Here is a 13,150-nt window from a genome sequence, read left to right as displayed (position 1 = left end):
TGAAGCACTCAATGACTTTGGTATAACAACCCTATCTGTTTCTATCGTATCCGTTGCCCGTAATGGACGTCGGCAGGACTGTGTCTTCGGGTGTGAAAACTGCAGATGCATCGCTCTAGGGGAGGTGGAGAGCAGTGGTGTCTCTTGTTAAGGGGGGGGGGGCGGCACGGTGGGCTGGAGGAATTGCTCGTAAGGCTTTAGGGGGGCGAGTTCCTCTTTTGAACCTTCTGTCGACGCCCATGTTGCTCATTTCTTTTTCTCTTTCTCTTCTTTCTACCTTTCTTTTCGCGTTAAATATTTCTTTGTTCCACTCACTCTATTTCTCGGTTCTCTTTCTATCGGGCTATCTGATTTATATCTTCGACTGTAAACAGGGCAGTCGAAGCAAGAAATCACACCTTAGAGTGATACCGCCAATCGCTCGGAACAATGTTTCGAAATAAACATTTATTTCTCTTTCTCTCTCCCAGTGCTTAGTTCGTGCCTTTTTTTCTTTCTCCTTTCTTCCTAGTCCGCCGTAGTAGTGAAGCACCTATTGTTATTACAATATAGTTACGCTCCAGGATTACCAAATGCCCTGCAATAATTATCTCAAAATTCAACTCGTCGAACAGCACTAAATACAGTTCCTAAATAAATAAAATTGTTTTAGGTAAACTTGTCTATGCTTCTATTGCAGATGTCCACGGCGGTGTGGATTAGCAGAACGCAATATTTTTATTGTCAATTCAATAGAATTCAAGTCCAGTGTCTTTTATTAGGGACACCTGCTATAAAGATTTCCACGAGAATAATAATTTTTTTCTTGATCAAAATTTAAAAATTCGTATTCGGTATTAAAATCCGCGCCAATTTATTGCCGAATCCCCCACAATGGGTATGAGACAAGACAATAGGAACAAGCAAGCAAGAAAGATGAAATACATGCACGCGGTGCACGAGAACAAAACGGGGCCTCAATCAGTGGCAGGGGCTCAGACCAGCTGGCTGCACGCCTCGCGCTCTCGCCGCTGTTCCACCAAAGCCGTCGTCTATTGGCGCCCGCTTGCCGGTGAGCTCCAAGGCTGAAGAGCACGGCGGGCTCTTCACGTTCGACGACTGAGGCGAGAACGAGTCCCGGAGCGACGACGCCATGGTGCAGGAACAGGCGGAGGCCAACGGCGTTCCGCCAAAGGCCGGGCGAGGGAAGCGTCAAGCTGCGGCTGACCAGAATGCGGCTGGTCCTTCCAACGAGGCTGCAGCTACCAAGCGTCCACGTGGCCGACCGCCAAAGACCTCGTCGGATGGGCCGCTTGCACCGACGCCTATTGCACCCACGCCGGCTCGAAAGTTGCGCAAGGCCACGGCAGTGACGCCACCAGAGGCAGAAATCCTTGCTGCCAGCAAAGAAGTGGCAGCCAAGGCCCCGAGAATCCGCCGTACGAAGCGCTCCCGAAGCTCGTCTTCGAAAAGCCCAAATGACACGGCAAGCGAGGGGCCAAAGCGTCGCCCATCCAAGAAGGTGAGCCGTGGTCGGTCTAGGCACTCATCGCACAGTCGCCATGTCGGACCCGCTCGTAAAGATCGAGGCCGTGGGAGCTCTTCTGCGTTGTCGGAAGCAAGCCACCCACGGAAAAGGCGCACCAGGAGCCACCGCCATGTCCGGTCCATTACGTCTTCTTCGACCATGAGCCGGCGCTCGAAGCGTGGTAAGAAGCGACGCCACACCCGTAGTCGCTCGTCCTCGAGGCACGGTGGGAGGCACGGGAAGGCACGGATGGCCCCGAGCAGCCGGTCATCGTCTGTGCGCGGGAGGCGCACTAGGATGGGCAAGACATCCAAGGCTGGGAAGAAAAAGTAGGCGAAGCTAATAGGACTGATCTAGCAGAGCCAGGAAATGATTAATTGGCAGTTTTCTTTTTTTTTCTTTTGAAAAAGTGGCGAGATTTAAAGGGCCTCTTCTGCTAGGCACAATGTTGTGCAATAAAATTCATTTGATTGCCCCCGTGTTTCTCACTTAATGTCTGAAATATGCTGTAACAGTGGCGGATCTAGACATGGGGGGGGGGGGAGCAGGTTAAGTGTCAGCTCCCACCCTCCTATAGATCTTCATTGCCTGTCGCCCGCCTCTTTGTCAAGTTTCCTGTGGATGTTCCCTCAGCTACCACTTCCCCAACCATAGTGCATAGTAGCCGAGTGGTTAGAGTATTTGCTTCCAGTGCTGGAGAGACCGACTTCGATTCCTAGTACCGCCGGAGACCCACAATTTCTAAATGCAAAGCATTTTACTTACTGCAGCCACTTATAGCATGTCTATCTGCATATCTGGTTATCTATCTATGTATATATTTAGCCGCCTACTTAGGGATGCTGTCGTCCTCACCTCCTTAACTTGGGTTAAACAAAATTTAGCGTGGGGGGAGGGGTAGGATGGTTTGACGATTATGTCTCGCTGGTCATGACATGTATGATGTCCAAATCTCGTGGCGTACGTCGCCCCAACCTTTCCGCCAGACCACTGTCATTGATCTGTGTTACGAGCATTCATGTCACCCTCACGACTTTAAATACTTATATGTTTTACGCGCCTTAGGACGTGGAGTATAGGCCCATTTTGAAAAGTTAATTAGAGCGCGAAAACTTGACACGATCACTCACACACGCAAAAACCCATGCATCAAACACACAGCGCTCACTTCCAACCAATTTATTCATAGCTCTAAGGCTTGAATATATACAGGACACATCGTGCGCACACACCAAAGAAGGCCAACAGCATACATTATCATAACGTACAGTTAATCAATGTCATAGCCTTAGAGCGATAAACTGAAGTTCGCTTGGTAACAACGAAATTGAAGGGGCGCTTGCACAGTGATCTTTATTTTTTTCAATGAAAAAGGCTTCTAACGCTTCACGTGCAGTTTTACTAGCGCTTCTGCCAGAAATTTTGTTTCAGAAAATCGTGCGTCACAACAACATGAGATGACATGCGCAACCAGGTGCGTATACTTGTCATCTCTTTTCGTTATATTTTGGGCGTGTTCCCTTAATCGGTCATTAATACACCGTTCGGTTTGGCCAATGTTCACTTTTCCGCAGGATAAGGGTATGGAGTACACAACCCCCATGGAACACTTACCAAAGGCCCTCTCATGTTTCTTCTGACAGCCGCGCTTCTTTCAATCGCACACACTTTGGCACAGTCTTCCAAGTTTTTCTGGTGCGGAAAACACCATCGGTACGCCGTGCCTGGCCGCGACTTTCTTAAGGTTGTGCGAGACCTTATGGATATATGGCACAAATTGTGGCCAAATCCTTAAGGGCTGAGTAATAGTCATCGCTTCCCGTGTTCCACGTGTAAACTTCTGCAGAAGTGATTCAGCAACGGCCGTAATGACCGATCGAGGGAACCCAGCAGCCTCTAGTCGGCTCTCCTGATTAAGGACAATAATTTCATGCTGTGTGGGCACGACCTTTTTAGCGCTGATTCTAAACAAAGAGACGCAACGCCCCTCTTCACAATCTTTGAGTGGGCAGAGTCGTACGGCAACAGCTGCTTCTCAACACGAGGATGATAAGACCAGCAAATATGCTCATCGTTCCACGTGAGGCTTAAGTCTAAAAACTGCAGACAAGCTTCTTGAGGCGATTCGAGAGTAAAGGAAAGCCCTCGTCCTAGTCTTATAAAAACGTTTAAAATAAAATCACGGGATGTAAGGTCACCCTGTTTATCTAAAAAAATTAAAAATCGTCAACGTACCTAAAAACCTTTAAAACCTTTCCCCCTTTAAAAGCATTGTCCAAATCCCTATCTACATCCGCTAAAAAAATATTGCAAAGGACCGGGGCGACACAGGAACCAATGCAGATTCCTTGCCGCTGAAGAAAGGGCTTTTCGTCAACCAGCTTTTCGTCGTTTTCTGTGGATGTTGTAGATCTGTATTATTCCGTGCCGCATGACAAGCTACTAGCCTCTGTAAAATCCTGCATAGCAGAGATTGGTGACGATGATTTTATCAATGACGCGGGCGTTAATGGAGATAATTTTTTATCGCTTTTAGAATTTCATCTGAATGCAACTTTTACTATGGTTGACGAAGAGCCCTTTCTTCAGCGGCAAGGAATCTGCATTGATTTCTTTGTCGCCCCGGTCCTTTGCGATATTTTTTAGCGGATGTAGATAGAGATTTGGACAATGCTTTTAAAGGGGGGAAGGTTTTAAAGGTTTTTAGGTACGTTGACCATTTTTAATGCTTTTAGATAAACAGGGTGACCTTACATCCCGTGATTTTATTTTAAACGTTTTTATAAGACTTGGACGAGGGCTTTCCTTTACTCTCGAATCGCCTCAAGAAGCTTGTCTGCAGTTTTTAGACTTAAGCCTCACGTGGAACGATGAGCATATTTGCTGGTCTTATCATCCTCGTGTTGAGAAGCAGCTGTTGCCGTACGACTCTGCCCACTCAAAGATTGTGAAGAGGGGCGTTGCGTCTCTTTGTTTAGAATCAGCGCTAAAAAGGTCGTGCCCACACAGCATCAAATTATTGTCCTTAATCAGGTGAGCCGACTAGAGGCTGCTGGGTTCCCTCGATCGGTCATTACGGCCGTTACTGAATCACTTCTGCAGAAGTTTAAACGTGGAACACGGGAAGCGATGACTGCTACCCAGCCTTTAAGGCTTAGGCCACAAGTTGTGCCATATATCCATAAGGTCTCGCACAACCTTAAGAAAGTCGCGGCCAGGCACGGCGTACCGATGGCGTTTTCCGCACCAGAAAAAGTTGGAAGACTGTGCCAAAGTGTGTGCGATAGAAAGAAGCGCGGCTGTCAGAAGAAACATGAGAGGGCCCTTGGTAAGTGTTCCATGGGGGTTGTGTACTCCATACCCTTATCCTGCGGAAAAGTGAACATTCGCCAAACCGAACGGTGTATCAATGACCGATTAAGGAAACACGCACAAAAATTAACGAAAAGAGATGACAAGTATGCGCACCTTGTTGCGCATGTCATCTCGTGTGGTTGTGGCGCACGATTTTCTGAAACGAAAATTCTGGGCAGAAGCGCAAGTAAAACTGCACGTGAAGTGTTAGAAGCCTTTTTCATTGAAAAATATATATATCACTGTGTAAGCGCCCCTTCAATTTTGTTGTTACCAAGCGAACTTCAGTTTATCGCTCTAAAGCTATGACATTGATTAACTGTACGTTTTGATAATGTATGCTGTTGGCCTTCTTTTGTGTGTGGGCGCACAATGTGTCCTGTATTTATTCAAGCCTTCGAGCAATGAATAAATCAGTTGGAAGTGAGCGCTGTGTGTTTCATGCGTGGGTGTGTGCGTGTGTGAGTGATCGTGTCAAGTTTTCGCGCTCTAATTAACTTTTCGAAATGCTCTAGCAACTAGCCCAACAACAAGTTCTCTTAGCATAGGCCCACATACAGCCACGTAACAGTCTCATAGTTTGCATCTCCAACATGTCATCGCAAACCACACTTAATTGCGATTTTGTTGTAATTTTTTCTGGCGCTCTTTGGCCAAGTATGGCCCTTGCACCAATAAAAAACGACATACCATCAAAACCCTTTCCGCAAGACACACTTGTGGCACATACACCAGTATACCATGCATGGGCGAGTACACCAAGGGTTATTCACAGTTTATATAATGAACTGGCGAGAATAGATAATGGTAATCAGGGTGCCAGCAGAAATCAAGGGCTGTGCACCCTTCTGCGTGACAATAAAGCGTAAGCCGGCAAAACTTGTGGAGCTCACAATCATAAATATATTTTTCGCTCAGGGTTTACAACGACTCAGACTCGCCTGAATTTTCCTGAGCCTGTCTCACTCAGACTCACCCTCATGAAAACTTTCAACCAGATTCACTCGCGCTCAAGCTATCCAAAACAATGTCCACCCAGACTAGCTCAGACTCAAGGCTCGATCTTGGTCTGAATGAGTCCAAATGAGTTGACTGATGAGTCCGAACGTTAGCCTAAATTTACCTTTCTCGATTCTGGCGTAAAATTCTTAAAAAGACACAGGCAACTATTAGGTCGAATTTGATTGCTGAAACAGCGTTCCAGAAAAGTCGTAGTGTTACATTTGTGCCAATGAAGTGCTTTTTCTGAAATAAAATGACGTTTCAGTCGTCCACTTTGGGCTAGTGAAGTTCAAATTACGCGCCTCAAACAGAACGTCTCATGTCACCGTTCCCGGGCACAACGTTGCCCGGCATTATTGCGCGGCCACCAACACTGTAGCGCAGGGGCGGATCCAGGCACCCATTTTAGGGGGGAGGTCACTTGAATTAACACCTGAAAAACGGGCGTGGTCATTACTGTTTTGTTTTTATTACCACGAAAACCTTGTAATAACATAAATACTCATAAATGGTGCTCATAGTAGTCCCTCTCATTTCTGCTAATTGGTGATAGGAGATGGATAGCAAGCACCGAAGAGATGGGGAGGGAGTGCTGACAGGCTTTGGGGGGGGGGGGTGCAATCGCCCCTACCATCCCCGCCCTCTGGTTCCGCCACTTTTTTAGCAGAAGAACTAAAGCAGAGAGAGGCACAGCTCCAACAGTGGCCATTGATCAATTTCCTGCCATTGGCTCAGAGACGGCAGACGTGCCTGGTTCAACTTGGCCCGGCTTGATGAAACTGCCTGTACAGTTTAATCAGGCAAAAATTCAACTTTTTAACCATTCGCGTCCTTCCGCAAAGTAACGTCGGCGGTTTTTTTTTTCATGAATTAAACAGAAACGAACAAGCAGCATTTTGTAGCGTCTCTTGATGAACGGAAGGTTCTTTATTGAATTCAGCAAGTTTTATTACTAGTGAATAACCGTAAGCTTAAACTATGAGGTCATCGGGTTCATTTCCTACCGTGGCGCATGTGTTATTGTGCGTTTATCTTTATTTCTCGGTAAGTAGGCACGGCGGTTGATAATATTGTCGTTTTAGACGCTGTCATATATTGAGCTTTCACCCTCACGTCAGTTTGCTTTCGAACTTAATGCCCCTTTAACACTGATGTCACACGTAAATGCTGCCGTTCTTGGCGCCTTTTCTAGATAATACCTCCAAACACGTGTTGTGGCTACTCGCAAATCAGAAAAGTGACTTTCCTTGAAATCTTTACAACATGAGTTATATTTGTCGAAAGTTTTCCTGGAAAATTTTGAATGGGAGGTCAAGGCACACCTCTACGTAATATATTCCTGTGATCGATAAATGTTGAAATGGCTATAATAATGAGGCTGCGTTATAATACGTGTCAGTGGGCATGAGCGTAGACGTGAATCCATGTAAGGCTGATAATAATGCTGAAGGTGAGCAGATTTGCCTACAGGTCGGCGAAAAATATATAGAACTCAGACTAACTCAAGAAATACATATTGCCCGTTGGAATCACTTTGACACCGACGGAGCAAATTTTTCCTGAGCCGAACTCACTCGGCCTCAAACTCACGAAATTATTATTCACCCGGACTGACTCGCTTGAACTCACCACCCAAACTGAGTCTACTCTTGAATGAGTTCGCCGACGTAGGCAATCAAGTATTCTAGCACAGAGCCACTCCAGGCCTCAGAACTGCTTTTCAAATAAGCCCTAATAATCGCGAAACGTCAAATGTGGTTGCGGTGCTGGCTATTCAGTTCGCCCTTTTAACCGATTTCACGATTACATTAGCAGCAGTACGTGTTGCTTCGCAAGAATCTTCCGGTCACTTCAATTATAATTCTATAGCACGATTTTTTTTTGTAAGAGTCTGGGAAGACTCTTTTGCATTTAATTAAGAAAGCTCTTAAAGTTAAGCACTACAAGTCTTATAATGTTGTGTACAGTTTAGAGGAAAACGTGTTTAAATTTTGAGCCAGACACAGGAAGAAAAGTGTTGCTGATGAGCGGGCTACTCGCTAACGATTTTATTCACCGCATAGCCCCGAGAAGGTTGAGTGGCGCCTTCTGGTGGGAGGCATGGGTGACGTCACGGCACGGACTCTCCGATGCCAGCCGTCGCAAGCCTACATGATGATGCGCTCGCCTTGTGCACCGGTTCGCTGTTCGCGTTCGCTTTCTGCTCGTCTCAAGCTGCACATGAATGATGAGAACAGAATCGCTAATGTTCCTGGTAAAACAATAAATGTTCGCTTTTACTTCTGCAGAATCGCGTGCTCCATCGTAAGCAATATGTGAAAGGGGTGAAAAGGTCTATGTCGCGCTGATAGCCCCGATGACTGATTACATTCCTGCCCACTTTAGCCGCAATTAAACGGTGGGAAAAGCAAAAACGGACTTCTTTTCGGATACAACACTCATAGACGCATAATCAGCAGATTTTAAGAGACGCCAGGCACAATATTTACATAATTTGGTGAGGTGTTGATAAGTGATCTCTATAGAAGATAAGAAGGGTTACCCTCCATTTGTGTCGGATGAATCCACTACCTACGGACACTGTTTTTGCTGTTGTGCCAAGATCCGGCTCGCTTGAATTATCGAGTCTCGCAAAATATCTTGTGCGCACTCGCCCTATAAATTACCACCACCGCTGTTGTGTCTGTTTTTTTTTTCGTGTACTTGCTCACTCAGCACATTGTTCAGTTGCATGTTTATCTCGCAATTATTTTGGAGGTTCATTGCACCGAAATTATTGAGGCGAAGCGCGGTTTAGGGTTTGTGTGGGAATTCTCATTGTCACACTCTATCTTCGTGTAGAATCGTAGCAACAGTGCTGTCGCACTGATAACTACTACCAGTCTATATTGATAGCCACCTCATAAATTAATTTTCTTTGCTGCTGATTACCTGTACGATACACATGGGGTACGAGACCAGTCATTGGCTAATCGAGGCGAAGGTTGTTTAATTTTAACTTGAGCCACGTCAAGACTGCGTCAACGAAAATACTCATTCAGACTTCCTGGCGTTTGTGTTGCAATTGTTGCTTTTAGCGGCAATCCCATGAGAAGTGAATTTGACTGTTTGTGACGCGGCGGTATATTCCCCCAGTTTTTCACCCATATCAGGATATATGACAACACAATTCCTGGCGACTGTTGAGAAGATGCATATATGATCCAAATAGACGAACATATTTCAACATTTCCGATAAAGCTGTATGTGGCAGTATAATATTGTTTATTTTCCGAATATGTGAAGTTCATTGTTACGACAGCCAGATTCATGCAAAGTCTCCCAATGGAGAAAGCTCAATTCTTTCTAATAATTTAGGTTATTCGCAGATGCAGGCGCAACTTTAATGGTAAAGTGCAATGTATTTAGTAAATTTGAAACATCCTAATTGCTTTTGTGCCCCGCCACGTTGGTCTAAGGTTTTCGGCTGCTCACCCGAAGGTCACGCGATCGAATCCCGGCAGCGGCGGCCGCATTTTCGATGGAGGTGAAAATGCTGTAGGCTTGTGTGCTCAGATTTGGAGGCACGTTAAAGAAACCCTGGTGGTCGAAATTTCCGGAGGCCTCCACTACGGCGTTACTCATATTCATTTGGGGACTTTTGGGGCGTCAAACCCCACATATCAATCAATTTTCTTTGTGATACTTCGGCAAACATGCGTCTCATCCCGGAGTTTATTCCTAGTTATAACCACGTTAGCCCTGCCTAATATATTTTCTATGGCACGTATTGCTTGGTGTACGCAACGAACACAACAATTTTTACGGTAAACCCGCCGTTCGCACGGGGGTCTGGCTATCCTATGTTAAATTATGCACCTTTTCTGCAGCCTCAATAACTATCACTAGTAATGAAGTCTTCCACTTTGTATCTCGAGAGATTAGCGTTACGAAGTTGCGGAATAATCATGTACGTATAGCTAAAGAGCGGGCACACTTTTTGTGGAGTAACAGGGCAGTTACTAGGAAAAGGGCTATTTTCTCCCCCAAAAGACACAATGTGCGAAAAAGAACAAGGAACCATCAGGAAGGACACTTACCTCATTGTAGATCAAAGAACCCGTTGTTTTGGGTAACTGCAGGAATGTTCGCACCATGCGCAAACCACTCATCAGTGCCTACACAAGCCTGTTTCACTTGAAGTGGTTCTGTAGCGCGTGGTGTGGTGTAGTGGTTAGTGTACACGCATGCTGACTGAACGGTCACGAGGTGATTGATTGATATTTAGAGCTCAACGTCCCGAAACCCCCATATGATTATGAGAGACGCCGTAGTGGAAGGCCCTGAAAATTTTGACCATCTGGGATTCTTTAAGGTGCACCTAAATTTCTTGAACACACGGGTCTACAGCATGTTCGTCTTCATTAAAAAGCTGATATATATATATATATATATATATATATATATATATATATATATATATATATATATATATATATATATATATATATATATATATATATATATATATATATATATATATATATATATATATATATATATATATATATATATATATATATATATATATATATACCAAAAATGTGATGTTGAGTTAGGGTAAGATTATCCGAAGTGAAGAAGACGCACGCACGAAGTGGATTTATGAACGTTTCGGCCGCGGGTCCAGCCTTCATCTGATTAAGGCTGGACCCGCGGCCGAAACGTTCATAAATCCACTTCGTGCGTGCGTCTTCTTCACTTCGGATAATCTTACCCTAACTCAACATCACATTTTCAAATCCACTTCGTGATATATATATATATATATATATATATATATATATATATATATATATATATATATATATATATATATATATATATATATATATATATATATATATATATATATATATATATATATATATATCCGCCTGACGAGTGAGGTAGATTGTTTTCCCCCACTCGCGAGAGAGTTGGTATACCACTGGCTCGACTGACCCTGCCTTTTGGTTAGCGCACTCTGCACCTGATCGATTGTTTAGTGGGGTTTTCTCCCAGGTCGAACCAGTTAGAGAAGAAACTCCAATTTGGAGGGGGAAAGGCGAAGCCCCATGTATACCCTCCAGAAAACTTGTGCCGACTGGAGCACATTCTTTCGCTCAGCCTCCGAACCTCTCATGCACCAGACAGTAATGACGTCAGAATAAAAAGTAACACCATCTCCGACTAACGGGAACCATGAACAGCACGCGTAGCAGCACATGGGTCGACATAGTTCCGTTTATCACGGGCACTTTGCCCAATGTAGCGCGGCCCTTACAGATGGAGCATACCATGAATTCACTGTATACTTTTTGCTGGCTTTCTCGTCCCGAACTCTTGTTGAAGCACGCCACGCGAGAGCGTGTACGTTCATTGCGTGTTCGCAGAATCTTGTTGCCTGACGCCATCACATGATTGCTGAGAGAGCGTAAGAGAGAGCATGATTGCTTAGAGAGAACACAGCGTCTTACTTTGCCCCTTACAGAGACCCGAACGCGCTAGCGCGTGAACGCGTTCTGGCGGTGCTTGGGGCAGCTATTGCGCATGTGCATTAAGGGTGGCCACACAATGTAGCCGGACCACCAGCTGCTTCGCATCTAATAGTGCATGGTTGGTATTGGCTACAGTGGAAAGACGCTCAGAGAGACCTTCCAGGGCTATGTTAAACAAGAGAGGTGAAATTACCGCTCCTTGAGTGTGTTCTTCGCACCCACAGTGAAGGCCGTTGATGTCGATCCCCCAATCTTTATGGTTTCTTCGTGGTCCCTGAAGAAAGCTTGAACATAGGCGGTGAGCTTTGGTTCCAACCACGTGCTTTTGACCGCCTCTTGGACGAACTTATGGGAAATTGTGTCTAAGGCTTTCGCAAGATCAAGGGTCAATAGTCCCCGAACATCTTGGGTTGCTCGGCCTATAATTTGCATTTTAATCCCATTCTGGGTAGAGAGGCCCAGCCGGAAGCCTACCATGTTGTGTAAAAAAAGCTTTTTATTCTCGATACACCTGGAGTCCTCGTTGTGTACCGCATGCTCCATCACCTTGCCCACTCAAGATGAGAGTGAGACGGGACGTATAGCTTCTCTGGCGAGTTGCTTGCTCAGTTTGGCAATGGGTACCAACGTGGTGGTCCACCAGGCATCCAGCACGCGGCTTTCCGCCTAGAGAAGTTTGACCTGGTTAACTTAGCGATGGAACAACCGTGAATATTACGTAGCAGCGTGCTCGTAATTCGGTCAGATCCTGGAACTGAGCGACCTTTTAGCGTATTAGCCACCTATTCAATCTCATTGTTCGTGAAGGATGAGCCGATTTTTCCCAGTGGCCCTCCCCGGTAGTCCGAGTAATTGGCAGAGTGATACCTGCCGATCGGCAGGTATCACTCTGCCATTTTCTTAAATACAGTCGCGTAATCTACCTCATTGTTCCTATGTTCCTGGACTAATCGGCCAATTAACAACCTCTGATTTGTTTCAAATTATAGTCTCATCGAGGAGTACCTTCAAGAGGTTCCATTTGACTCTAGTGCGTATCTTCCCATCTAATTTTGAGCAAACTTCAATCCACTGCCGATGAAGCGCCCCCTGACTATATTTCATTTATTCTTTGAAAAGTGCTATGTGCTTACGCTGCAACTATTGAGCTACTGTATGCGCCACCTCTTAACCAGCGATTTTTAGCCTCCGATAAATGTGCAAGGCGCGAGTTCATTGCGCAATTTAATTCAATCTGGACTGTCATGGTCGCGAGGGGTGAACCCTCCGCTAATCGCGAAAAGAGTTCTTCCAGCGGTCCGTATTCGGTTTGATCCGCCGCGCGGTGATTTTCTAACTCCTTCTTGTCCGTCACTATGTACTCCTTAAGTGGAGCCACAGGGTTTGCTACGTCACCAAGAGCATAACGTTATCACTTCCCGAAGATCGCTGGATCGAATCTCGGCTGCGGTGACGGTGATCAGTGCATATTGATAGCCGGGCAAAGGAACTACCACTTTAATGGTTTACTGTAAAGCAATCACGTGCGGCCAAACTACCAAAGGGGCAATGTACGGCTGAAGGGAGGCCTTACGCTTTCTAAACCTCGCGCAGATCCTCTCTCATAGCTGCTAACTCTAGTTCGCCGACTTACCGCACGTTCTTATTTATGGTGGCCTGAACCGTTGGCATACCAGAATGAAGCCTTCATTACACGATAGCATGGTAGAAGTATATGTGAGCATTCAAAATTGTGTACACAAATAAAGTCAAAAGTCACCGTTCTACT

The 13,150-nt window shown here is 45.4% G+C and overlaps 1 protein-coding gene across 1 annotated transcript in view; it reads right to left on the bottom strand.

Moving 5' to 3' along the window:
• Positions 1 to 426: 426 nt before the first annotated feature.
• The window catches only part of LOC142775773 (uncharacterized), a 23,793-nt gene continuing 11,069 nt past the window's right edge, over positions 427 to 13,150 (bottom strand). Inside the window, exon 2 of the mRNA XM_075877788.1 lies at positions 427 to 1,823. Within this exon, the coding sequence (XP_075733903.1) occupies positions 1,192 to 1,668 (477 nt within the window). The 5' untranslated portion in view covers positions 1,669 to 1,823 and the 3' untranslated portion in view covers positions 427 to 1,191. The remainder of the gene's footprint in view (positions 1,824 to 13,150) is intronic.

Source organism: Rhipicephalus microplus, chromosome X (assembly GCF_043290135.1).
Source record: "Rhipicephalus microplus isolate Deutch F79 chromosome X, USDA_Rmic, whole genome shotgun sequence".
Taxonomy (NCBI): domain Eukaryota; kingdom Metazoa; phylum Arthropoda; class Arachnida; order Ixodida; family Ixodidae; genus Rhipicephalus; species Rhipicephalus microplus.
This window is presented reverse-complemented; position numbering and strand designations above follow the sequence as displayed.